This window comes from Branchiostoma lanceolatum, chromosome 5 (genome assembly GCF_035083965.1).
Source record: "Branchiostoma lanceolatum isolate klBraLanc5 chromosome 5, klBraLanc5.hap2, whole genome shotgun sequence".
Lineage (NCBI taxonomy): Eukaryota > Metazoa > Chordata > Leptocardii > Amphioxiformes > Branchiostomatidae > Branchiostoma > Branchiostoma lanceolatum.
Window position 1 is genome coordinate 20,526,574 of NC_089726.1, and position 27,827 is coordinate 20,554,400.

The window sequence follows — 27,827 nt, forward strand, 5'->3', positions numbered from 1 at the left end:
AAACATGGTTTAAACCATTGAAAATTCTTTTTGGTGGGATTTTTTGTGAAATCTGGGCAATATAGGATAGGCTGTGGTAGGATAGACTCTGTATTTACTGAATTAGTTGAAATAAATGGTCTTTCTCTACCTTGTGGGGTTTGGCACCCCCCTGATATAGTGGGATGGTCTTCAACTGGGTGTTTGAAGCCTGTAGGGCCTATCCAAGGGCTCTGATTAGGGGGGGTTATCTGGAGAATAGCCGTATAGAATTTGTCAGGGATGAATCTGATGACAGTTGACATAACTGGTTAGTATTTGAGGGTAAGTTATTGTAGTCTGATGTTTTGATTCCTGAGATAATGACACCTTCTTTTTCTTAACTTCCCCATAGGGCTACATGCATTACTGCCATTTATTGTATCCCTTTAGTCTCCCCTGCAGCTCGCGACACATCCGATGACAGGTTACTCACGCCACCTGGCGATTTATTTCTGAAGTGTCAAAAGGTCACAGAAAACAGCAACAAAGATGGCGGTACCCGGCATGTTAGCAAGAGCGACGTGCAGCGCGTTTGGAAGGTTACGGCCGGTTTTCAGGTAAACGACTACTTGACTATCATCAGATTTATTCAGTGCAAAGCTCAGAATGTGCAAGTGTTTGCTTTACTCTTAAAAATGCTGTGACTGTCTCAAAAGCGTTACTTTACGTTACGCAATTATTCGTGGGGAGGGGGGTCACATGGTGAGACAGTGTAGTGTATAACGAGACAGCGAAAAGAGTAGCAACGAAGCAAGATTAGCCCCAACCAATTGTAGATGCTTAATTTGAAAATGAAGAAATGACCCAAATGATGTTGCAAAAACAACTGTATCTTTGATACAGAGTAATCAAGTATGACTTTCAGCAACCATGGTTTAACGTTACCTGACCCTTTTGTAACCCTGGATCCTTTCGAAAAATGTTAAAACAACTTGACACCAAGCAAATCAGGACAACTTGGCATCACCAAACTGTGTTCTATGCACCGCAACAGGTAAATATCTAGGTAATTAGGTGGCCCAATACACCATTTCCCCAAAATGAATTTTAAGCGCTACGTGTATACATGGGTTTGTAAAGTGCTAAAGCCTCAAGTAAATGCCTCAGACATACAGTTAGTTTAGATGTTTTGCCGTCTCTAACCCTAACCTCAAACTCAACCCTACTAGTAACTTATAGATATACATGTGTAGCCTTCATACCAGACCCTGTATCTGTATGATCTGTATGATATCTAATTCAGGGGGGCCTGTTGTAGAATTTACCGCTAAATTAAGAAAGTACCGGGCGGATTTTGAGGCGAAAAAAAATAAACGTACCGGTACGTTTATTTGAGAGGTGAGAGTACATGTCACTAATTCCAGACAGCCGAGAAGATGTCACCGCCTGACGACCACAGACGACAAGCTGAACGTGCGCATCACAATCAGCCTGCAGGAGAAACAGACTCCTGGTTTCTGGGGATCAAACCCTGGCCTGCTAGTCCAAAGGCCACATGCCATAACCGCTAGGCTAAATGGTCCGGACCGGTTAGACTGGTCAGTTAATGGCGCTTGAACCCCACTTTTAGTACTGTTACTCACCACTCTTTTCTAACCCTGATCCTGAATCACATTTACATTCTGTAAATGCAGAAATGGCCGCGGTGGTTTCATGTTCGCGGTTTTCGCGGCGTCCGTTTCACCGCAAACTTAAAACCACCGCAAACATTTTTGTCCAATACTGTAGCAGTATGTGACTATAGCGCTACCGCAAACTTAAAACCACCGCGAACACTCCATTTCCGTCTTAGCGCGAAATAAAAACCACACGAACTTAAATGCATTTACAATACTATACTATACTATACTAGTATATTGTTTGTAATTGTATTTTCAGACAGCCGAGGAGATGGCACCGCCTGACCCCGACAGACGACGAGCTTTACGTACGCACCACGATCAGCCTGCTGGAGAAACAGAACCCGCAGGACGTGTTCATCAGTAACTACAGCGAGCGCGGCTTCACCATCAGGGGGGACAAGATACTGGGGCCCGTCGCCATCGTTCCTCGGACCATCTTGAGCTGGGATGTAAGTCTGAGCCACTTGGTTTGTGTATCTGAATCTGTATCCAGAGCTCGAAATTCATTTTTGGAAATAGGTGCACTGGTGCACCCAACCCCAAAAATGAGGTGCACAGAAAAAAAATATGGGTGCACCATATAAAATAAAGTTGAATGTCAGCAAAACATAAGTTTGAAGCTACTGCCTCTCTTTTAAGAACTTCAATCTGTAAGTCTATCCAGATTTCAAATTTCAACCAAGCAATGCATCAAATTAAGTACAACAAAAGGTTATATTGCTTTTTTTTTATACGTACATTTCAAGAATATTCTGTATGCTAGTGTACAAGATAACCGTTACCCTATAGAGTACAAAAATATCTAGGTTCACTGGTGCACCCACAGTCAAAAATTAGGTGCACAGCTCCAATTTTGGGTGCACACAGGTGCACATGCACCCACTATTTCGAGCCCTCTATCTATATAGCCCGGTATAACTGCCATTAATCGCAACACACCAGCTTCGCACACACTTTTATCAGATGTAAACTCTTAGACTTATTTTGCTCAAAAGCAAGAGATATGATATGATATCTCTTGCTTTTGAACAAAATAATTTCGAATGTTATTATTTCTGAAGATGTTGGATTGATGGCCAAGTGGTTAGATGTGGGATCGAGAATATATTTCCCTAAATGTCTCTGACTACCTTTAATTTCCCATTTTTAGGAATACTGGACCCCTGTTACTATTGCATTTGGATTTGAAGTGCATTTGATTCAGAAGCATTGTCAGAATGTTCTATGCCATGGGGAACCATCTTGGTGAATGGGATTTGATCAAAAGGTTGTTAATCAATGGAAAAATAACCATTGTACGAATAGCTTACTGTTACCATTTATTACACCCACAGGTTGCAGGTCCTGAAGACATCAACAGAGAAAGTTTGTCTCTCTTCTACATATTTGAACCCAAAATAGGTAAGTGGACCAGCAAGTAAGGCATGGAATAGCAGTAAGAATCATAAACTAACTTTATAAACGCCATGATATGTAATTCTTTTTCACCAGAAATGTAGAATAAAAAAAACTCTTTGTACACAACAAAGTGTTTTTATTCAACCATATAATCCGTCTGTTACCTTCCTCCAATCTCCAAGCAGATCTATCGGTGGCAAGGCAGTATGAAAAGGGCCAACCTGTCTTTTGATACTGCCTTGCCACCGATAGTTCTGCTTGGAGATTAACCTTCCAGTGGCGTCTGTGTAGCACAGTGGCAGAGCATCCGGCTATGAACCAATAAGACCCAGGTTCAATCCCCAGTGGAGTACCCAGACATGTCTGGACATGCACCCAGACGTTGTGCCCTTGGGAAAGGCACTTAACACACATTTCCCATGTCCTAAGCCCAGCAGTAGGGTTTGGGTTGGCGTTAGGAAGGGCATCCAGCCGTAAAAACTCTTGCTACAAAAAAGGACTTGCACTTGATGAGGAGTTCTGGGGCTCCCCCATCCATGTGCAAGCACGTCCAACCAATGGGGAACAAAAGAGGTTAAATTGGATAGAGAGGGAGAGAGAGAGGATAAATACTGACTTGCTCACTGTGCACTGCAGCTATAGGTGTCCCTGTTCGCAGATGCGGTCCCAAAGGTTGCAGTGAACCAGTCAGAATTGCCCTGACGAAGGTGACAGATGGTCGCTAAAACATTGGTTCAGAATAAAACACTTGGTCAAATTTGAATGTACAGTCTTTTTATTCAGTGAGTTACTTACCTGATGAAACCATTCACGGGAAACTTTATACATGTATGCATGTGCAGGAACACTGATTTATTTGAGAGTAAAGACACTGAAAAATACTTTTCACTCCTCCTCGTTCATATTCTTAAGCTTGTAGTTATAGTTTTCAGAATAGAATAGACTAGTTTAGTATTCATTGTTTTGATTGCCTTGTCATTGTTGCCATACAGTGTGCCATATAGAGCTGTGTACCTAAACAAATTTTAGGTATAGGTACAGGTACACGGGTTTAGGTACTGGTCCAGACCTAAACCTGTACCTAAACTACTTGTTCAGAAATTTTCAATTAGGACAAAAGCATGTTTGAACTGTTAACAACATGATATTTGATTGCACTAGTTTCTTTTTATGAAAACGGATGAAAATTTGACTCCAGCCTTGCAAATGTATTTTATGTGCTGGAGTATAGTATAGATGTGGCTTTATAAGTGCACTGCCACAGTAATTTCATAGTAATTTTATCTGTCAAAGAGGCCATCCCCCGAGTCAGGCTTGACCTGATTATTACCCTGGTCCGGCAGGGTTCAGGTATTTTGGACCTGTAGCTAATTGATTGTACCCGGTACTATGTCGGTGCAGTGTACCGGTACACAGCTCTAGTGTGCCATGTAGAATTGTTGAGCAACAAAATTCATTCTTCCCAATCCCCAGAAATAGTTGTCCTGGGTGTCGGCAGTGAACACCTGAAGTTGGACCCTGAGCTGCACAAGTTCATGAGACAGCGGGGCATCGCGCTGGAGGTTCAGGACACGGCCCACGCCTGCGCCACGTTTAACTACCTCGTCAGCGAGGGGAGGGTAGCAGGAGCTGCACTCATCCCACCTAGAGCTAAAGATGGACTTCTTATCCAGCGGTAGCAACACTTAAGATGTTAACAGACACTTAAGACGTAAGATGTTGCAAGTTAAGAAGTCCCATGTTGTTCTATACTAGGTTCTCCATGAGCGAAACTGTTTTATGCTCGTTCATATAGACTGGCTTTACCATCTTGGAAATCTGACATCTTCTGGTCACCCACTCCTTTCTGTACTAGATGTATGCCAGACAGATCCGGCTGCAGTACCTGCATGGATCACTAGATGGCACTACAGCACTGCTGACTTGCAGAATTCCAATGAACACATCTATTTCCTGACACAAACAGTACTCAATAACAACATACATGACTATTGTATAATGTTTACTACAAATTATGTCAACTGCTTACAATATTTCCCCTACATGAATTATGCTATAAAGCAAACTTGTCCGTATTTTCTTAGCAAATACTTATTTTGAGTTGTTAAAATTTTGCATTCACGCTTTTAAGAAAAAAACTCTGCTCACTGTTCAATTGAACAGTCATGGTGGACAGAACATTGTAGAAGACTCCGACTGCAGTGATGATGAATTGAAAGAAACATTTTGAACCTCGCCAAAAATTTATGTAAAAATTATTAAGATTATATGCAGATAGAATCACTTATAGTACATGCGACCTTACACTGTATGAAGTATACTTATATAAATGTCTGATGAATTTATCTTTAAGTCACTGACGAAAGACAGTGGATGCATCTTAAACATCTGAGTTTACAGAACCTATCCATTTGCTTAAAGGCATCCAGAGCATTTTATGAGGCTTGAACCTGGAATAAAAAAACTCAAATTTCTAGTCATTCCTACACATAGTAAGTACTAGTTTCAATAACACTATACCATTACATATCGACATTAAAGGAGCAAAGATATGATGTTGTTGTGTGGTGAAAACTGATAGAAAATCCAAGCCCCAATAGACTGATCCTCACTGTCCATCACAATTAGCGGTTCCACCAATGAGAGAGTGACTGCACGTCCGTCAAATATTTGCATTTCTATGTTTTGATTTTGCATTTTTACTTTTTGACGGAGGTGGGTGGGGCTATGGTATCGGTCTATTTACACTAGGTGCGTAAAACTAAAAGATCATAATGTAGCTTTTTTTGTGCCGTTTTTGAGCACTTTTGATAAGAAATCCGCACGCAAATGTGGTAAACAATGACATTAAATGTCGATTTCATAAAGATTACAACAACTAGAATATTTCCAGTTTTCAAGCCTCATAAAATGCTCTGGGTGCCTTTATGGAACTTTCGTATTGTGAATTTATGATTTATTTCAGTAGGTCAAGATACACAGTCATGTTCAATACATTCTTGCAGAACATGATTCATTTGTTTTTATTTTTGTAATAGTGTTTACAGTAAGTGGTCCATTAATTTTTTGCATAATCCTTGTAGTTGCTAGGGTCACATTTCCAAACTAGGAACCAGCCAGGCTGTTCGTGGAAACAAAAAAAATCAAAGTGTTACAGGACCAGGCCTATAGGGTGACCACTCCCCCATTTCCACTCCAGTGTGACTACTTCAAAAGCTATATCTGATGGTAATTATTTTTGAGTTATTGGGTAGGCCGAATACTCTCTCTTCGCAGCCAGGGGCTGAGGTGCGAGGAGCGCACATTTGGCGGGGCTACATGTAGGTCGTAAGGATATACATGTGTACATGTATCTGTAGCAACTACTATTCGGAGCTAACTCAGGTGACCTCAATACAACAACTGCCCCATGTGCGGCCATAGGACAGTAGGTTTTGATCCACTCACACCGGGAAGGACCCCTACTCTTTTCGATAAGTGCGGTGGGTTCTCGAGGTGTGTCTCTCCTCAAACACGGGACCTCCATTTAACGTCCTGTTCGAGGGACGTCCCAAACCAAAGCTAGGTACTCATTTACAACTGAGTGAAGTGAGGAAAATCGTGTATAGTGCCTTTCCTAAAGGGCACAACGTCAACGGGACAAATCAGGGAACCCCGGATTCGAACTCAGTACCTCTAGATATATAGACCTGGATTCTGGGGCCAAACACCGCGACACCCTTAAGTATGAATGAATAAACACTGGGAGTCAGCAGAACTGACTGGAGAGCTCTGGCGGAAAACACAACATCCTGGAGGGAGATGTCTGCACCCGCCATGCATCTGCCCTAATGTAATTGTAATCAGTAACGACAGGTCATATTTATCCGTTAGCATTTCAATCTGAAAATCGAGCTTTGGTAAGCAAATTATTCCCCAGTGCTTTGCAAACAACCGGGAATCTGCATATTCATTGAAAAACATTATAAACAACGCTTTATAGATACACAAATACATATTTACTAACACTATAAGGACATTAGACGAACTACATATGACTTTGCTCTGGCAGATGTATAAAAAAGCCAGTCACAAAAACGTTAACTGGAATACATACATGTAAAACGATTTGTCAACTTCAGCAGCATGAACAGGTGTGTATGTGGTGTCTGACAGGTGTGGTGTTAAGTGTCAAAGACATGTATGTCTATGTATGATAGGGAAATGTGTATCTTGATCTTTATAGAGTTCAGACCAAGGACAAGTCTACTTGGCTAACTTGCCGTGCACATTAAACACTTAACTCTGGTGTAAATGAGTACCAAGCTTCGGTTAGGGACGTCCCCCGGATAGGACGTTAAATGGAGGTCCCATGTTCGAGGAGGGCCACACCTCGAGCATGTTAAAGAGCCCACCGCACTTATCGAAAAGAGTAGGGGTCCTTCTCGGTGTGAGTGGTTCAAAACCTACAGTCCTATGGCCGCACATGGGTTTGCCCTTAGTAATAGCCTACAGATAGTTGGGCAACCCTGGCATATACATGCTGAATCAATAGATAGAAAAATTAATCAAACACATTAATAGACGAACTACAAACCATGCTTTATGCATTACAGTTGTACCAAAAAAGGCAGTCACAAAATCCGTTGAAAAAAGACAATTTCTCAACACCAAAATAACGAACTTGTATAGCTGTGTGTCTGACTGATGTTGTGTTCAGTACCAAGGACATGCCGTTTACGTGCGTATGTAAACCTGGCCAAATTGAACCTACTTCTTTGTGGGCTGGATGATTGATCATGCTTTAAAACGCAAGAAACCCATAGGCAATCAACAACATTTGTCATTAGTGAGAAATATGCTGCCATGGCGCTTTTCGGCTGCTCATGGATAAAAAACGCCACCTAGCAATCCGTACTCGAACTGCAAGTTTCTACTTTTAAAGATGCTTTCTCTTCATGGATCAAAAACGTTACCTAGCGATGTTTACTAGAACTACAGTAGTTCGCGGTTATGTACCATCCAATTGAAAAGGAAACAACGCTTTATAAATACACATACACACGTTTATTATAACGACAATAGCGTTGTCGTGTCTTAGAGGTGTGAGGTCCAGCACCAAGAGAAAAATGTTTCCTTGCGTACGGCATTTTTCCAGCATCAATGACAAATATTCAAGTTTGACTGCGTGTTTGTGTTTAAGTTTTAGTGTGTGCATTTACGTGTGAGTTTGCTTAAACATTATATGTGCTTAGATAGCGATTCAGCACGAAGGATAGGTCGCTTCCTTGTTCTTCAAAGACAACTAGCCTGATTGAATATCATAATGCCTTTATATCCATGGCTCAAACGCGTCACCTGGCAATCCTCATGAGAACTGCACTGTTTTTTCAAAGACGTTGTCACGGGCTCGCGAGCCTCCATTGTGCCTCGCCTGGCCATATATGGAAATCCTTACCATATATGGAAAGCGGTGACAGGGACCTAAATATACGCCAGTTTCCTTTCTTTTGTGTTTGTAAGCAGTTTATGATCGATCCATTCATGATTATGCGTTTGTAATAGACCATGAATGATGCATATCAAGTTTCAATTTCGTTGTCATTTATCGTTCAATCTTGACTTATTCTACAAAGTGTGGTCAGAGGTAAATTGTCTTCTGTTATAGCACCTTTATATTCATGGTCAAACGCGTCGCCTGGCAATCCTTATGAGAACTGCACTGTATTTTCAAAGACGTTGTCAAGGGCTTGTTTGTGTTTTTCGCAAAGTTGAACAGACTGTGTTAGCAGATGGTCGTTGTAGTGTGGTTATGCCGGTTGAACAGAATAAAGACAAAAAAAACTAGGATTCCATGACTATGTAACTGCGATAAGTAATCATTACCTCATCGATCGGGTAAGGAAGGTACATGTATGCATCGATTTGCATGTTGTTTGCTAACTTCGACCCGATAAAGTGACATATGACATAAATATATGAAATACCATGTTTCCCATTGCAACTGATGTACTATAAATTACCATACATATGATAAGAGTTTACGCAATTTTAATTAGAACGTCAATAGTTTGAAGTAAATACGACGTCCTTTGGAAATTAGATATGGTGTTTGTTTCTTTACAAGAAATAATTCACAAGCACATACTATACTAACGGTAAACGAAGCATTATCACAAGCGAAGAAAAATTCTGTCATAGGTGAAAGACTTTCTGTCATAGCACCTTCATGTTCATGGATCAAAAGCTTCGACTTACAGCAGAGCTAGTAAACGTAACTGCAGTACTAGTAAAAATTGCTAGGTGTCGGTTTTGATCCATGAAAAATGAAGCTATATTTCCAAAAAGACCCTTGCAGTTCTAATAAGGATTGCTAGACGACGCTTCTGATCCATGAACCTAAAGGGACTATTGCAGAAGAAAAAAAAACTTTTAACTTGAGACAAACGTTTTCCATTGCTTGTGAGTTTCTTACTTTCAATTTTCAATATCCAATCACAACTGTTCTTCACACACAAGCAAGCGACTTGTCCTTCGTACATTGCAATTCACTCTTTTACTTCAAATTGATCCATGAGCAAAGAGCTACTTCAACAGAAGATACGTTTGACATATGTCTTATGCAGTACGCTATAAAGAAGATTCAATCAAGCCAATTTTTTTCCATACACAAAAAATAACCTGTCCTTGGTGCTGAAAACTATTTGGATACACACACACACACACACACATGGGATGTCCCTGTGGTGTAGTGGTCTGCGCTTCTGTTACTAGCCACATCTGGTTCAAATTACTTGGACCAGAAGGCCCGGGTTCAAGCCCGGGTTCAACCTGGACAAGAGGCGTATTGAGTTATACCAAAGACTTTATAGAAATGGTACATACTTCTGAAACAGTATGGAAGTTAACACACTCCACTGCCAGTGGACTAGCCCCCTGCTGCAGTGATTGCACCACAGTGTGGCCCAGGGCTATGAAACGGAGATGGCCACCGCCCTATACACCTTATGGTGTGGGAGGATTTTAACTAAAAACTTAATACACACATAAACGTAAATTATGCTGAACGCCCACCATAAGCACACCTGTCCTTGGTGCTGAACTCAACTCTTAGACATACAAACGTGCTTGTTGACGAACAAAGGTCACACATCAAATATACCTGTCCTTGACACAGCAGTATGTGGTGCTGAGGTCATTTTTCTCCCGTTTCTCTTAGTGTTTCATTTGCATGATTAACATCTATTGATGGTCGTCTCTTTTACTTCTATCATAGTACACAATGGACTAACACATTTTTCTAATTGATTATGTAAAGCAAGTGTTAATTTGCATATCAGGATATAAATCTTAATCATTAGTACTTAGAAGCCAAAAAGAATGAAAATCTATTTACTACTTCTTGAACCGGATATCCTTGTTCGAAAGTCTCAAGCCGGCTGTCTCAAATTGGTCACTGGTGTACATGTATATCTTACACTTTAAGATATTGATCTCAGGAAATTAACAATATTTCTCTTCGATCCAGACATTTTCTTTAAAATAAGAAATGCTTTCAATCTATGTTCCCTTTGAACTGTTTTGCTTATTAAAATCTAATTCAGAAGCTACCCTTGCCGAACTGTTGTCTAATGTACATGCAGCATTAATACCGCACTACATACGCATTAGCCGAGCACATGTGGCATTAATGCTGGATTTCCTCTGCTCCCTGCATGACTTAAAGCCGTGGCAGAAAGCACTAGTGCAGGAAAGATACCAACTTATTGGCTCAAGCCTTGGTTGAAGGACAGCAGGCTGCTAGGACATTGAGGGAGTGGTACTCCGACAGCCATTATTACCATGAAATTACCATGGCCGTGTGCACTAACCAAGCATTGGTACTGCATATGCATTTCTGGCATTTAAGCTATATTAGACAACAGTTTGGCAAGGGCATTTCTAGTATGAATGAATGAATGAATGAATGAATGAATGAATGAATGAATGAATGAATGAATGAATGAATGACAAAATGCAAAGATCAGTTTCCAGCCATCAGCATCAGAGTGACTTTATTAGTCTCAAATCCGAAAGTTACTGTCTAGATCCAATAATTTAAGGTTTTACATCTATTCACACAATGGTCACTTCTGCGCTTACGACACATTTAGCACTCACTTTCTTAAAACACTCTTCCAAATTTACAAGGCAACTATAATATAAGCAGCAATAGTACAAGTACAGAGTCATAAACTTTTCCCTTAGGCCACACCAATTTAATTTCTTGGTTAACGGGATTTCTATTTTCAAAAAAAAAAGAGTTTTTTTAAAAATAAAAGTCGGATAACCAAGAAATTAAATTGGTGTGGCCTTACATTACCACTTGGTCGATGTTTAAGGTCACAAACTTTCTCCATTTTTATCCACAACTTACATGTACCCATACAGATAGTTTAGAAAGGTCTGGGCCTTCAAAAACAGTAACTGTTCTAGCTATATACATGACATTGTACATCAATTTTCTTTGTTGTCAAACAATAAGGGGCACGGTACCAATATGTAGTTTTAAAGCTATCAAAGTCTGCAAACTTGACTGGTCAATCGTATCACCATTGTACATACATGTACAGTACATGTAGGTAAAGGTACAATTGAGGTGAAGTATAATGCTTTTCAAGTAGCTAGTGTTAGTGTAATGCAGCTTCGCCATGGCTCGCATTTTTGGCCAAGCACACCGGATCACCCCTACTCTTCTCCATAAGTGTGTTGGGTTCTTTTACGTGAGGTTTGACGCTTGAGGCTTAAGCCCAAAGCTCCATCATACACGGGGCTGCTGGCTTTACGTCACCATCCAAACTGACGAATGCAATCGCTTATACAACATGTCCGAGCTGGAGTCGACCCTAGGATCGGACTCGGGCCCCAGGATCCACGGAATTTGATCCAGATGGCGAAGCAGCGGGGTGGCATTACTGCTTGCGTACTTTTATCATTATCAAGTAATAGGAAAGCCATTTCCTTTAAAATAATAATCAACGATTATGATCAAACTTCCGGAAATTTTACCGACCATTTAGGTACTACGTGTGCACATGTACCATAGAACAGTCACATCTAAAAAAACGATAGCTAGCATTACATACATGTTAGCCTGGTATCCACCTTTATGTCATACCTGGGCCACGAAAACGTTCCATACGGGTCTTCTGGATCGTGTGATAATTTTCCGTATCACACAGGCTTAAGTTGTATGACATGGGCTTCCATAAAATATTTAGAATGCATTTCGGTTGTGCCATCGGAAATTTGAATACTGGATTCAGAGGTTGGAATCAATGTTGTTACAGGTTTGTTTTCAAGGACACAAAACTCCCTGAATTTCTGGCGGATTCGACATTCCGCATGCCCCTTGGTCCCCGCCCTCCCGCGAGTAGGATAGCCCCACAGCCGTACCTCGGGTGATACGGAATACCCCGTGTTGTATTCTAGATATATTTGCCAACCCTGTCCCTACTAAAGAACCTGTTGCTATTTCCAAATGGGTACCGGAGAGGACTACTGGTACTGGATAAGGCTACCATGGAAAGGAAATGGATACCAGGCATAGACAGTCACAAATTTCATCTATAGTTAGCTTTACTGGCCAATTCAAATACTAGTAATACATTGTTCTTCACGGTCAAATTTTTTTTCAATGATCCATAGAATTAGAATATCTCTCACATCGTCCTTAAACTTTAACCTTTCTTTGACACAGGACAGGTTGAGGTATTCAACAGTTAGCTTGAAGCTTTTAAGTGCACCAACGAATAACGTGTGTCGCTCTCCAATAGATTGTTTCCACAATTACTGTATTACGTAAAACATTACAAAAACCAACACGTAGTGTTATATACATCTATACATATATAAGTAGTTACGGATAAATATCTAAGGCAGTACACACATGTAGGGACCAAAAATTAAACGCCAACCCTTTTCGTTTGTTGATTTTTCATTGACTTGAAGCGAAAGACGAAAGGGCTATTACCCGATGTTAGTCACGAATCTAACTTAGACATTTCAAGGTTTAAACTGCACATGCATTAGGTCAAAGGTTAAGGCCCCTAATAACTTGTAAACAGTTATTATTTAGACCATGCTTGCTACAATGTCCAGCATGTTTTCATTTATGTCTCAGGGGCCTTCAAATTTGACATACAATGTTTTACGCTTTGCGCATGTTCACTTTAAAACCATGAACAAACTTATTGACCTATCTTTCTGTCTCATAGATGTTGTATATAAAGATTCTGATCAAACAAAATTAGGATGGTAAGAATATATAAAGTTATGAAATTTACTAGCAAGTATTTTGAGGATGAAATTTAATTTTGTGGTTATAGCCCTCCTGTTGGCAAAGGAAGAGTTTCATGTCTTTTATTTCTATTTCATTTATATTTTCTCTAAAATCAATTTTATTTATTTTTTCAGCTGACATACAAGGTAATGTACAGCATACATGTAGTTTGGCCAAACCAGCTTCACACTATTATTAAATGCTAACCTTTAGAATGTACAACCAATATAAAGTTTCTAAAATGCATTAAAGATATTACAGTTTTTTACTTCAAATCATCAAAAAAGAGCACAACAAAAAAGGGTGGCGGAAAGATTTTTGGTCAGATAGATGGTCTAGCATGTCGCTACTGTTACAAAATGGCACTTTCCCGCGTAGGGACCAACAACTGTCTCTGGGTGACGTCCCCCGGTATCGTTCTCGTCTCCTCCTCAAACCTGCAAGGAGTGACAAGGGGAACAAGACAAAGGCGGTTTAGCGGTTATGCGAAACAAACGAAAAAACAGTAAAAAAAGAAAAAAGAGTAAGGATCCTTCCCAGTATGAGTTGATCAAATGTTACAGTCTGGTCTTACACAGTTTTTACATGATTGTACAAGTCATACTGTCTGTACAAAATTGGTGACTGTTATGCCTAAAGGTTAATCATTATGCAAAATAAACAAGCAAAAAGAAGGGGTTCTTCCTGGTGTGAGTGGATCAAACCTTACAGTCCGGTCTTAAGCAGCTTGAATGTATTTACTGTACAAAACTGGTGTGTTATACCTAAAAGCAGTTTACCAGTCTTGCAAAACAAACAAACACAAAGAAACTAACAAACAAATAAATAATAGGGCTCCATCACAGTGTGAGTGGATCAAACCCTGCAATCTGGTCTAAATGCAGCTCGTTCCTCTAACTGTACTGAACTGGCATGGTATGATATGCTGAATGGCTGTTCACTAGTTTTGCAAAACAAACAAACAAACAAACCTATCGGACTCGTCGCTCGGCGACAGCAGGACCTCGGACTCAGAGTCGTCCTTCCTCTCGCCGCTGTTCTTCTTGCGGTAGTACTTGACCTTTGACTTGCCGTGCTTGGCCTGTATGTGCCCGTTCAGTTTGCGGTGTTTACGCATCAGGAAGTTGTCCACAACCCAGAACATCAGGGCCTGGGGTTATAATGAAGAAAATATCTAAGTAATTCAAATATGAGGGACAGAAATGCAGTCACAAGACTAAGAATCAGCTGCCAAAAACTACATATATTGAAACAGGAAGACATACCCGCACTCCTCTAGAACAGCTAATTGTTCGGGAGCCCATGTTGTTTAAGCTTACAAAAAATACATCAATTTCATGTCATGAAGATTTTGGGGACAGGTGGGGTGGAATTTTTTTCCATTCCAATAAGGAAATTTCCGTCCCGGGACGGAGGGACGAGTCCTGGAGACAGAGCTGTTTTTGAGTAACCATGACACAACTCTCAGGAGTACTTCAAATTGATTTAATTCACCTCTTTGAGGTGGGTCAAGTTGACCAGCACCTTCCTGTAGGTGTGATCAACCACTTCCCTCAATGCGAATAGTTCTGACGTCACGAAATCTGGAACATAGACTACAGTCTCCAAGCTGACGTTTTCCTTCGCCATGCACACAGCACAGTTTACAGTTGGCTTTCTCTCACTACCGGGTCTTACTTTACCAAATTTTACTTTAAATTTGTACTACTTATGAACCCACATTAAAGGACCCCGTGGACAAGGATAAATACTGTTCTGGGACCTTGAATGTTTATGAAAGCGTGATCTTAGAGTAATAACTCACATTGATGATGAAGGGAATGATGAGCATGACGATGGCCAGCTCCACCTTGGGGTCATGGATGGGGGACAGGATAAACTTCCGCACCTGGAAACATAACAAGGAAACATATCACAGTCTTGTTCTGGGCACAAAATACTTGCATAATGCAGGTTAGTGTAGTACTACTAGTAGGTAAAATTTGAGCTGTGCAGGTATCGGGGGTAATTTTGAATGTCATCTGTATAGGCAGAAAAGTATTTAGAGCTGTTAAAAAATCCGGTTAATAGTGTTCAGTATGGTGGCCTAAGTTTTCAACCACAGCAACTTGAGTTTGGGGATGACAAGCATTTCTTTTGACCGCTATTCTTAAGAGATCTTGCTCATAGTCTAAAATTCTAGCATCTTGTTCTTATAGGAAGTGGCGGAACTAGGCTAGGTTCTTTCAAGAAACTTAAGCTCAGCATTTGTTTTTGCATTATAGCATTAAAAGCTTAATTTAGGTCTTCAAGACAAGTCATGTATGAAATCATTTATGAATTACTTGAATGTGATTAGCAGGTATAGCTAAACAATAAGCTTACGTCGTCCCAGAATGGCAGCTGTACGAATAGCGCCACCGCACATTTCTCAAACACCATCACCAGGAGGTACAGCGCAGCCTGGCCGAACCAGGCGTTACACTGGGGAGGTTCACCTGAAACATAACATAGACATTTCTCAAACACCATCACCAGGAGGTACAGCGCAGCCTGGCCAAACCAGGCGTTACACTGGGGGGGTTCACCTGAAACATAACATAGACATTTCTCAAACACCATCACCAGGAGGTACAGCACAGCCTGGCCGAACCAGGCGTTACACTGGGGAGGTTCACCTGAAACATAACATAGACATTTCTCAAACACCATCACCAGGAGGTACAGCACAGCCTGGCCGAACCAGGCGTTACACTGGGGAGGTTCACCTGAAACATAACATAGACATTTCTCAAACACCATCACCAGGAGGTACAGCGCAGCCTGGCCAAACCAGGCGTTACACTGGGGGGGTTCACCTGAAACATAACATAGACATTTCTCAAACACCATCACCAGGAGGTACAGCGCAGCCTGGCCGAACCAGGCGTTACACTGGGGGGGTTCACCTGAAACATAACATAGACATTTCTCAAACACCATCACCAGGAGGTACAGCGCAGCCTGGCCGAACCAGGCGTTACACTGGGGGGGTTCACCTGAAACATAACATAGACATTTCTCAAACACCATCACCAGGAGGTACAGCACAGCCTGGCCGAACCAGGCGTTACACTGGGGAGGTTCACCTGAAACATAACATAGACATTTCTCAAACACCATCACCAGGAGGTACAGCGCAGCCTGGCCGAACCAGGCGTTACACTGGGGGGGTTCACCTGAAACATAACATAGACATTTCTCAAACACCATCACCAGGAGGTACAGCGCAGCCTGGCCGAACCAGGCGTTACACTGGGGGGGTTCACCTGAAACATAACATAGACATTTCTCAAACACCATCACCAGGAGGTACAGCGCAGCCTGGCCAAACCAGGCGTTACACTGGGGGGGTTCACCTGAAACATAACATAGACATTTCTCAAACACCATCACCAAGAGGTACAGCGCAGCCTGGCCGAACCAGGCGTTACACTGGGGGGGTTCACCTGAAACATAACATAGACATTTCTCAAACACCATCACCAGGAGGTACAGCGCAGCCTGGCCAAACCAGGCGTTACACTGGGGGGGTTCACCTGAAACATAACATAGACATTTCTCAAACACCATCACCAGGAGGTACAGCACAGCCTGGCCAAACCAGGCGTTACACTGGGGGGGTTCACCTGAAACATAACATAGACATTTCTCAAACACCATCACCAGGAGGTACAGCGCAGCCTGGCCGAACCAGGCGTTACACTGGGGAGGTTCACCTGAAACATAACATAGACATTTCTCAAACACCATCACCAGGAGGTAAAGCGCAGCCTGGCCAAACCAGGCGTTACACTGGGGGGGTTCACCTGAAACATAACATAGACATTTCTCAAACACCATCACCAGGAGGTACAGCGCAGCCTGGCCGAACCAGGCGTTACACTGGGGGGGTTCACCTGAAACATAACATATACAAGGACAGTTTGATAATAAAAAAGAGACCAAAATTCCACCAGAATAATGGTACATATCTCTACGTAACATGCTTATTTTCCTGTCTGAAGTTCTTTTACAGCTGTGTAGTGTTAGGATAGAGTGAAGTGTGATAGCACGAGTGCAGCCAGGTAATTCAACAGCAGTAATCATTGTCTGAATACATGGTGTGTTCATTGAAGGCTTTTGTAGACTAATTTTCCATACGCTAAGGAACGCAACCTGACTTATTAGGTATTCAAAGACTACATCAGAACATCCTGGAGGGAGATGTCTGCAGCCGCCATGCGTGTGCCCTGATGCCTGCGATTGATTGATCGAAGACTACTAAATGGTGGTCCTTGTACTACATTGTACCTCTGGCCTTGTAATGCATTCTTGATTTTTCATGCTCCTAACAGATTCCCAAGTCAACCACTGTATCTAGTACATAGCCAGTATAAACACCCTTCGACGCAACACACCAATTTCAGTACACAATTTTTAGCCAGTGTAACTGCCCTACGGCATAACACACCAGCTTCACAGGCACGCAGTATGGCAGAAGCTGGTTACACTGAACGACCTGTCACAGCTATCAAGTGAGGATGCTTCTAATGTACAATGTACTTGGTAGCACTGAGTTCCACTCTACAATAGATAGCCTGGTTTTAGAAATTAGTTATTTGCAGGCATGACTGTTTCTTGTTCAACCTACCGTATTCCCCGAAGATGAGCGTGTCCCAGTGTCGCCAACTGACCACACACTGGGTGAACTTTAACCCCAGGTAGATCAGCAGCAGACCGACCGTGGAGTCTAGCAGGAAGTTAATGATGTACCTGGGAATTATAACACAGATTGAGAATGACACATTCAAACAGGACCAAAGTTTTCACTTGAAGTTGAGTAGTGTTATTTTTCTAAATACCAAATTTATAACTGTAAAATGCAGAAATGTTCACAGTGGTTTTATGTTCAAGATTTTCCCGGCGACCGTTTCATTGCGAACTTAAAGTCACCGCAAACATTTTTGTCCAATACTGTAGTATGTATCGCTGCCGCGAATGTAAAACCACTGCGAACACTCAATTTTTGTCTTAGCGCAGAATAAAAACCATGCAAACTTAATGCATTTACAGTAATAACAAAACTTTAACTGGTGGGGTCTAAAGCTGAATCTGAAGAAAAACAGTTCACACTGTGATTCCCTTTATCTTCTTGGTAGCAAAATTTCCCGGTGTAAAGAAAATGGACATTTTCACAGAACTTTAACTTCACGGTGGTGGCAAGTGATTTACAGAACGGATGTGTGAAGGAATCATCAATAATAACAACAGGTATTGTTCACGGTACAGAGGTGACCGTGAAAACCGTGAACATAAATCTACAGCGAGAGAAACAAGAATTACAGTATTGCTTTACTCACCATGTACAGGGGTCCCCTTGGAACATGTCCGCCAGAAATACATTAGCAAAGTGGATAAACGCAGCGCCGATGGCCTGTTTGGACGTGTCATAGAACCTGTATGGAGAGGTTGCAAGTTTCATTTTAGTCTTCAGACAAACATTCCATGTACAATGTATATCATGACAGCAGTTGCAGAGACAATTGATGTGCAATTACAAGAAAATTAATGATTAAGTACAAAATGATATGTTTTTGGGTCTGGCTGTCAAAAATCAAAATAGTCATATTCTTTCACCCTTTTAATTAAAGTCCAGATAATGAGAGAAATCAAAGGAAACACTGAAACTTAGCACTTTGTCTTCTATTGAACCATCTTAAATTGTCTTTTGAGTTTTGGTATAGAACCAGGTTCTCCACTCCAGTTCTTCTCTTTATTCACTGACGAAAGACAGCAGATGCTGTCTGAAACATCTGACTGTTTCAAAATTTTATCCAGTAACTGTTGCTTGAATAGTAATTATTTTTGGCGTATCCTATTCCCTGTACTAGTATGTCTACATATAGAATTTGCCTGTCTGTAACATCTCAGTTGACAACCCAGTTTGTCCAGCCAAAATGTACCCTAACATTCCTGTCCCTCTGCCAACACCAACATGTCTATACACAAGACACCATCTTAAGTACCCTTCCTTCACATACATTTAGCATGTATCTTGTGATGCCCTTTATCGAACTAACCATATGCTCACACACCAAGTTGCTTCCATTAAACCTAAAACAATACATGTATTTATATTGCTAGACAGATTTTCTGTCAACAACAGTGATAGTATTCTGATTTCTCCAAGTTGCAGTAAGTTAAAGCAATTTTGAGAGATTAGAATACCTTCACTGTTTTACAGTGTTAGGCCATACCAATTTGAATCCTTTATTCTCCACCCGGCGTTTTTAAAGTAAAAATGTAGCTGAGGACAAGATTAAAACAGAAGACTAAAAAATAAAGGAAACCTGAAACTGTCTCAATTCACTTAGTAACCTGAAACTATCTGACCCAACCTCCAGACTTTCCCTTCAGACTTTGTTTTCATGTTGAGATGTCATTTCAGTACTACCTTTCTTAATCTAAAAACCAACAAATTGGACAAGTTTAACATCAGGAATTTAATATTTCATTTCAATCTACAATTATACATTTGTTCATCTCTGTCACCAGGGCTAGCCCTTTGTATGTAATATCCCACTAGGTTTCTGCGCCTTGTCATTCTGCATTGCTGTTGTTGAATGAGAAATCCAAAATGAATAGATTTGATTGCCCAGTGTACACAGGAGGCTTTGATCTGATTTGATCAGTAACAGGATGCTGGGTCCCGGCGGATTGCAGTAAACGAAGAATGGAAATGCCAACGTCAACATTTGAATAAAATTGCGTCTGAAGTTCCACCATAGGGCCACACAATTCAATTTCTTAGTTAGGGACATTTTCAGCATAATACTTAATATTGTATATAAATTATAATTGATACAGGAAAATTAAATGTACTCTTTATTCAAAATTTTTTAAAAGCACCCCTACAATGTCAACCAAAAAGGCTGGGTAATGTTTCAAATAATGAATTTTGAACTTTAATTTCATTTAAATGCATCGAAAATAGGAAAAAGCTACAACAGGAGCTAACAAGCTAGTTATAATTAAGGTCTTTCTTAAACTGTTAGATTAGAATATGAGCATTTTGGGGCTGATTCCAGATCCTGTATGGTATATATTTTTTTTCAAATCAGAAGTGCACATATCTGATAACCAAGAAATTGATTGGTACAGTGTAACATACACCAAATACAATGCACAGACAGTACCCATATACATTGTATCCACCCACAACAAACAGTGTGATATACAAATATTTTGAGGTCATTTATCATCATCATGATTATGCACACACAGTATACACATGTACATAGGACTGTTTTAAGACTTGTTAGAGTTACATTTCTAACATCAGGGAATTTGGGAATGGGCAAACCTAACCTAAAAATTTAGGTGTGCAACATAGAAATCATTATTAGAATACATGAACCCAAATTTTGCATCTATATCATATATTCAAAACAACAATGTTTATCTTATTTTTTCTGTACTGAAATTTGAAGAATATACGTATACTGTATACTATAATTATAATTATAGTGTTCACAAGTACCTTGATGCATCTAACCTAGTACGCAAATATATTTGAGGTGCATATTGATGCACCCACGGTCAGAAATTAGGTGCACATGCTCTAGTTTTGGATGCACAAAAGTGCACGTGCACCCAGGTATTTTGAACCCTTTAGATATACGTTACATCCAAATTATACTCATCTTTTGAACAAAACACTAAGTACTGCTTAGTGGTAAGCAAACAAGATTATATACAAGTGGAGATGAATTCAAGTGATTTTGAAGAGTCAAAGAAAATTGTAGGTTGGAAGGGGGTATTTTGTGTCCTGTTTGCACCTATACAGAAAAGGTATGTTCCGTGACACGACACAAAGGTGCCCTACAAGAACCATCAAACTGACTTATCCTGTGATCCTACTACATAACACTTACACACAGCAAAGTAACAATGAAAGAAGAAATCTCATACCTCCATGGAATATTTAGAGTTTTTATGAATCTTAATGCCACAGTCATACTGCCTTCTTATGCTCTATAAATCTGTATAAATTATATTATGATCATAGTTGATGCTCAACAAGTCTCAAGCCACCCACAAATTGAGGTAATTTCATATATGGACTACTGTAAATGCAGAAATGTTTGCAGGGATTTAATTTCTCGGTAGGGAAAAAAATGGAGTGTTGGCCGTGGTTTTGAGCTCGCGTTTGAAACAATAGTCGCGCTATGGTCACAATAGAACGACCTTTCGCAGTGGTTTTAACTCTTAAAAGAGTTCACTGCGAAAACCACGAACATAAAACCGCCGCAAACATTTCTGTATTTACAGTACTATATCACACTTCTTTCAGGAAGGGGTGTCAGCCTGTAATGCTGCAATACCTGAAAATACTGCCAGGGGACCCAAAATTGCCATGTTTTTTTGAGACTTCAAGTTCAATAACTACCAACACACCCAAATTCCTGCAAATCCACCAAAAGGATCTAGAGTTATACATACAAACACACATACTCAATAAAAAAAACAGTACCCCCCCTCGGAGGTGAACCCCCCTCCTAGAGGTAATAGAGTAATGATTCATAATTCACCAGATTCTCCATGGTCGTCTTTCTGCCTTGGGCTCCCGGTACCTTTTCACTGTAGGGGGGAGAGACAAGATACTGTAAGCTCATTTATTTTAGCAGGCACTTAATTTTGCTGTAGAAGGGAAAAATAGATCTTTGACTTGTTTTAAGTTCATAAAAAAACAATTGTGTAATACAGCAATTATACTATAAATGCAGAAATGTTAACAGTGGTTTTATGTGAACGATTTTTGATGTAAGTTCTTCGCCCCAAACTTAAAACCACCGCAAAATTGTTTGCCCTTGTCTATCTACTACTGTCTCAAGTGCGAACTTAAAACCACCGTGAACACTCCGTTTTCTCCCTACCGCAAAATTAAAACCACACAAACTTTAATGCATTTAGAGTATGTATTACATGATGTACATAGTAAATACATATTAACAGGGGAAAGTTCACTGCAAAAATAAAACCACAGCAAACATTAAAATTTTTTACGGTAGTACAAAATGTAGTACAGTCAAACCTGCCCAAGGCGACCACCCGGCGGACCGAGCAAAAACGGTCGCGATGGACAGGTGGTCGCCATGAAGAGGATTCCACTCACATGTTTATTTCCAGGTCGAGGTTTTCAAATACAGTACGTAAATGGATGGACAATTATGTGAATTTAGACAGCAAGACCCCCACCAGGTTCAATTCTCATTGCCAGAAAGATTCTACAAAAATTACATTTTCCGTTATCGTTGTAAATTGTATATCGCTAACGTTAACATCGTGTACAAATTTTCGTCATAATTTTGACTACAAAACAATGGTCGCCTCGATGATCTCGCAGCGATCTCCCGCGTACACACACACACACGAACATCATCGAAGTTTTAAGGCCTACGACAAATCTCTAGAAAACAGCTGCTGGCCCCAGCCTTTTTTGGGACGCCGGCCGCTGGATAAAAGGGTCTAAAAGTTTTCGATCTGACAACTAATAAACGGAACGGTGTGATTTCGTCGTGCCGCGCCACACCGCCAAGCTCCATGCGACCGCATCGAAAGGCATGAGTCAGTGCAGCAGAACGCACAGCGTCCAATAAAGGTTTGTGAGATTCATGGAAATAAAAAGAAAATAAGAATATTCATTTTCATCAATGACTACTAGAGTATTTGTAAATGTTCATACACAAAAGCATCGTGTTTTAGAAAGGTCAGCGGTACGCCAAATCCGGGCCGCGCCAAAATGCCCAACTCCAAGATGGCGTCGGGACCAAGGACAACATTTCTCGCCCGATGTTTTGCCCGCCGCGAAGTCATTTTTGGGCGGAATTTAGTAAGACACAGACACATTTTTATTGAAAATACAAGAAATAGATAGTATTTTCTGTGAAATCTGACTTTTTGCACCATGCACTACGTATTCGTTTTGAAAATTGAGTTCAAACCGAACTGAGTTTGCGGTATTACTATAAGAGTACGATAGGCACAACAACATCACAAACATTTCTCTTTACAATGTTTATAGGGGGAACGTTTTATTAAAACAATTCATGGAGGAATCGATGCTATAACATTGCTATTCCATATATTTTTGTCCTTATTTTGTCCTTTAAAGTCTTGAAAACATTTCCGTGAAATCCGACAGCAAAATGATCCGATGTCACCACACGCTTGAAAATTAGGCGGCCGCCATGGGCAGGGATTGTGCTCTGTGCGGTCCCAATTCGTGGCGGTCGCGGTCGCCTTGGACGGGTGGTCGCCTTGGGCAGGCAGCTTACTAGTAATGCTTGTGCCTATGGGGAAAACTTTCAGGACCGAGAAAAAGCGGTCGCCATGGCCAGGTGGTCGCCTTGAAAAGGTGGTCGCCTAGGCAGGTTTGACTGTACTGTTTTTAGGTTTTGCTGGGGCTTTGTATAAGTGACTTGTCTAGTAAGTAACCTGATACCATTTTACTGATGAAAGTGTCAATAATGTATGATAAACTAACAGGCAAGCAGCATGGTGTTTTGGAGAAATGTTTGCATGAATTAGTCATGAAGATCATATTTCAACAAATTTGGTTATCCAAAAGGGGCATGTGAATTTCATATTCTGCCGAATACTAGCAGACATGGCAGATGAATAAACAAAATTAATAAAATTGATAGCATTTTACTAATAAAAGTGTCAATCATGTATGATCAGCAAAGGTGTTGCAGAGAAATATTTGCATAATTTAATCAATCAAGATCATTTTTTGATTAATTTGGCATCTAAAAGTGGCATGTGCATATGATGCCAAATTAATATTAGTAGATTTATGGCCATATAATTATAAGTGCACATGGATTTATTAGTAAAGCTGAGGCTATTGGCTAACACACACATGTCAATTTATCATGACATGTTTAGCATTTATTTATACCATACAAACAAAAACACAAGAAACAAACATCAAGTTTGTACAGCCCTTACCCTGAGGACAACATATCTGCCAACATTGATTTACACTTGAACCCCTGCCAGAATATACATCCTATATGTTGGGACAATTTACACAACAGTGACACGGTTTTTGACACCTAGTCTGTTACCTTTGGCTCTATTTCAACTGCAAGTATAGAACTTGAGAAGGGTGTACTACTGTTACTAGTGTTAGTGTTACAATCTTTGTCATCTCCTTATATTAATTACTAAATCTTACATTTTAGCCTGGTTTGTTTTTCAATCTCAGTCACGGAAGGAAAAGATATAGTTTTCGTTTCATTTCCTTCTTCCTCTTCTTCTTCTTTCCCAAACAAATAAAGTCAATGACTAGACGGCTGTCACCATGCATGGTTGCTGGTAGCAGACACCCTGTGGTGTTTGATTAGTGGCAGGACAAAGTTAGAGGAAGTCTCTATGCCAGCTGTAGGGAGAATATTTTCCAGGGGAGTTTGGCTATTGGAGGGATTCATTCGCAGGCGTGGTTATGTGATCTTCACCGTGGACTGACTCTACTGGCTAATTATTCCTTTTTCTGACTCATAGTCAGAAAAAGGAAGTCTATGATCCATACGCCCGTAGGAAGGCCTGGTGGAGGCTAAGTTAAAGCGAAGCGTCGGAATAATTTGAAACCACTACTTTCCATTGGTGAATATACCCCTAAATCGATTTCTCCCATAGTTAACATTAGTCCGCCGGTAGACTTGCCCTTCCGGAGGTTTGAATAGTGCGCCTCCTCGCTCGCTCACCAATCCCCGGCCGCCGCCATGTTTAGGTTACATCCGGGATCTTTGAGCATGACGTAAAAAAAAAAAAAAAAAAAAAAAAAAAGAAAAAAAAAAAAAAAATGGAGTAGTCACCATATACTGTCTCTCTATGCGTTTGAGTAAGAATAAACTGAATAGTACATGTAGTTAGTTAGGCGTAAACATTATGTAATTTACATTTGCTTGCAAATGCTACCCTTCTACACGGTTGTTTACAGTTTGGGTCTTGAGAGCGTACTGTAGAGGGTGTTATCTTCTTGGTGTTATCAATGAAATAAAGTTTGCGCATAATTTTGAGTCCGGCCTGACGCTCTTTCAGATGGAGGGATATACAACGAGTTAACGACTTACACTATCATACCATCACAATGCCCTACAGGTTTTGATAACCGTACTAGCACGTCCCAGCCTATCTCACGTACGTCAGCTGTGTGATATTCGAGCTTATCTCATGAGCTGCTATAATACTATCCAGATCCTGGTATACAGTCCATGTTACACTAGCCTGGATACCAGACTCTATACAGGCCAACCCCTCGGCTCTAGGGCCAACTTGCCCCCAAGAAAATTACAGGTTTGCGTAGCAAAACCTTTGTTGGATCCGTTGGCAAGTGTGGTGGCTGCCATCTTGAATTTTGACATCACAGGGTTACCATACCATTTTATTGGGAGGGGTGTTTTCTTGGGGGGTCGCTTAAGCGTTCTCTCTATTTTAAACAAATCGCCACACAACTATCAAACAAACAACTCAAAATGGGAGGGGTGTTTTTTGGGGTCGCTAGCGTTCTCTTAATTTTTAACAAGTCGCCACACAACTATCACACATTTAACTCAAAAATAAATAAAAAATTCAATACCAATTCATATTTATAAAAAGATCCCGTAATCGCTAAACTAACATAGCAAAGCTGAAGTATATGTAGCACAAATACTTAACTCTAGTTCTACAACAGGCCCCCTGTGTTAGACGATAAAATATAGAGATCTTGGGTCTGGCATCCGGGCTATCTATGTACATAACCCTAGGGATGGGGGAGGGGGGCGGCTCGTATACACTTAGACTCATAGTCATACCAGTCATTTTTGTGGGAATCTCACGTAGGGAAACTGATTGAAAAGAGGTGTGTACTCACACATGAGCGTGCTGAAGGCCACGATACCGAGGATCCCCTGTATCAGGACGCCAAAGCGACCCATGAGAGCGCCATGGCTACAGTGGTGCAACCCGCCATCGTCTGACGGATAGAGGTTTAGGGTCTGTCCGTCGGAGCCGGTCGTCAGGTTAGCGAGCCAGCTCGGCGGCTCTTCCGGCGCTGTCGCCGCCTCAGAAGGACTCACAGACCCCAACAACATCCCTGTGGGGGTACGGGGAATTGGTAGTCTTCCTGAGTATGAGGGGAGAGGGAAAAACCTGCTCTGTTGACATCGGAACCAACGATCAAATGGTCAGAGATCCTCCATGTTTCTCCTCAGTTCCGGGCTAGTCCAACGTCTCGCTTTGAAGGGGTTATATAAAAATATGGAAATTACTTTCGTTTAGGGATCAGAAACATTTTCGATTGTTTATTAAAAAAAGGTAACAAAGTATAATATAGTTGAAAACAAAAATAGGTTGGTTGCTTTAAAAATGGAGATTAGGGCTTCTTATATTAAGACAAAAGTGTTTGATTAAGTTTTGGCATAGTCCAGGGCATGACGTCACCTGATGACGTCGTTGACAGTACTTTTGTTGGGGGAATGAGCACGTGATGGTTGTGGAGTGGGCGCGGTTGGTACCAATAAGTAGTGTCAAATTACTATGGCTGTGTGATTCGTGGCATTAATTCATCTGAAGTACAGCCAGTATACAATTTGAGTGAGGGTGTTGTACATAGTGCCTTTGTGCTCGAGGAGTCTCCTTATCAACCACATTTTGAGTGCCCATCCGAAAGGCGAATGCAGCTCCAACCAGGATGTCCTTCCCCGGATCCGAACCAGGATCTCACGGTTACGAACCGACTAACTAACTGCCCTTCCGAAAGACAAATTCTGCTCTAACCAGGAAGTCCTTCCCCGGATTCGAACCAGGGTTTCCCAGGTACCAACTAATTGGAACCAGCTAGGAACTCAGGTTGTGATGCCGCTACCAATTTAGCTACAGAGACATACAAAATAGACGTTGCTATGAATGATTTACTGACCACTCAACGAATTCCAGAGATAAAGAAATAATTTTTTTTTAGCGTTTCGTGTGTTTTGTTGTCTTTTAAGTCATGCCTTTACCTTTCCTATCATATTCATATCTAAATTATGAAATCAACGGAAAACATATTCAATATTGGCCTCTGCACGGTTGCTCAGTGTGCATCTTAAGTTATATAATATATGTTCTACTTGTTTTTCCTTTGTTGTCTGTCATGTAACTTGTTTGCAATAGATATATTTTATCATGCTACGCTATTTTATTCTAGAAACGTAAATCATAGAATTTTGAAACACTTTTTGAACTACTGACAGTAAAACTTCGAGGGAATTAAATCTGAATGAAAACATTGTAGTTATGTATCGCCCATACTAGGTATGGGCGGTTACATATTGTTTTCGTAATGTTTCTTTCTCCTATCAAATCTTGCAAACGATTCATCTGAGGTTTTATGGTCAGATAAGATCTCCTGGGAGGATCACCCCCCCCCCCCCGCCCTCTCCTCCGCTGTGATT

At 40.8% G+C, this 27,827-nt stretch overlaps 2 protein-coding genes across 2 annotated transcripts; one reads left to right on the top strand and one right to left on the bottom strand.

The window, feature by feature from the left end:
- Positions 1-469: 469 nt before the first annotated feature.
- Positions 470-4,786, top strand: LOC136435668 (NADH dehydrogenase [ubiquinone] 1 alpha subcomplex assembly factor 3-like). The gene is made up of 4 exons (XM_066429314.1): positions 470-578; positions 1,900-2,092; positions 2,978-3,044; positions 4,515-4,786. Exons 1-4 carry the CDS (start codon positions 511-513, stop codon positions 4,718-4,720), a joined length of 534 nt encoding a protein of 177 aa, XP_066285411.1. The 5' UTR covers positions 470-510; the 3' UTR covers positions 4,721-4,786.
- An 8,276-nt stretch (positions 4,787-13,062) lies between these two features.
- LOC136435669 (uncharacterized) lies at positions 13,063-26,611 on the bottom strand. Its single transcript, XM_066429316.1, has 8 exons — positions 26,264-26,611; positions 21,933-21,981; positions 18,702-18,797; positions 17,993-18,114; positions 15,706-17,078; positions 15,146-15,229; positions 14,313-14,491; positions 13,063-13,778 (listed from the first exon to the last, which is right to left on the bottom strand). The coding sequence occupies exons 1-8, from the start codon at positions 26,481-26,483 to the stop codon at positions 13,694-13,696; spliced, it is 2,208 nt and encodes a 735-aa protein (XP_066285413.1). The 5' UTR covers positions 26,484-26,611; the 3' UTR covers positions 13,063-13,693.
- Between the last annotated feature and the right edge of the window lie 1,216 nt (positions 26,612-27,827).

What these genes read in the sequence shown, in the direction of transcription:
- LOC136435669 (XM_066429316.1), bottom strand. Translation starts at nt 26,483, where the DNA reads ATGTTGTTGGGGTCTGTGAGTCCTTCTGAGGCGGCGACAGCGCCGGAA. An exon ending in GGCCTTCAGCACGCTCATGT is followed by an intron (nt 21,982 to 26,263) that starts GTGAGTACACAC and finishes TCCCCCCTACAG; the next exon opens with TGAAAAGGTACCGGGAGCCC. An exon ending in AGACGACCATGGAGAATCTG is followed by an intron (nt 18,798 to 21,932) that starts GTGAATTATGAA and finishes CTCTCCATACAG; the next exon opens with GTTCTATGACACGTCCAAAC.
- LOC136435668 (XM_066429314.1), top strand. Translation starts at nt 511, where the DNA reads ATGGCGGTACCCGGCATGTTAGCAAGAGCGACGTGCAGCGCGTTTGGA. An exon ending in GGACCATCTTGAGCTGGGAT is followed by an intron (nt 2,093 to 2,977) that starts GTAAGTCTGAGC and finishes TTACACCCACAG; the next exon opens with GTTGCAGGTCCTGAAGACAT. An exon ending in CATATTTGAACCCAAAATAG is followed by an intron (nt 3,045 to 4,514) that starts GTAAGTGGACCA and finishes CCCAATCCCCAG; the next exon opens with AAATAGTTGTCCTGGGTGTC.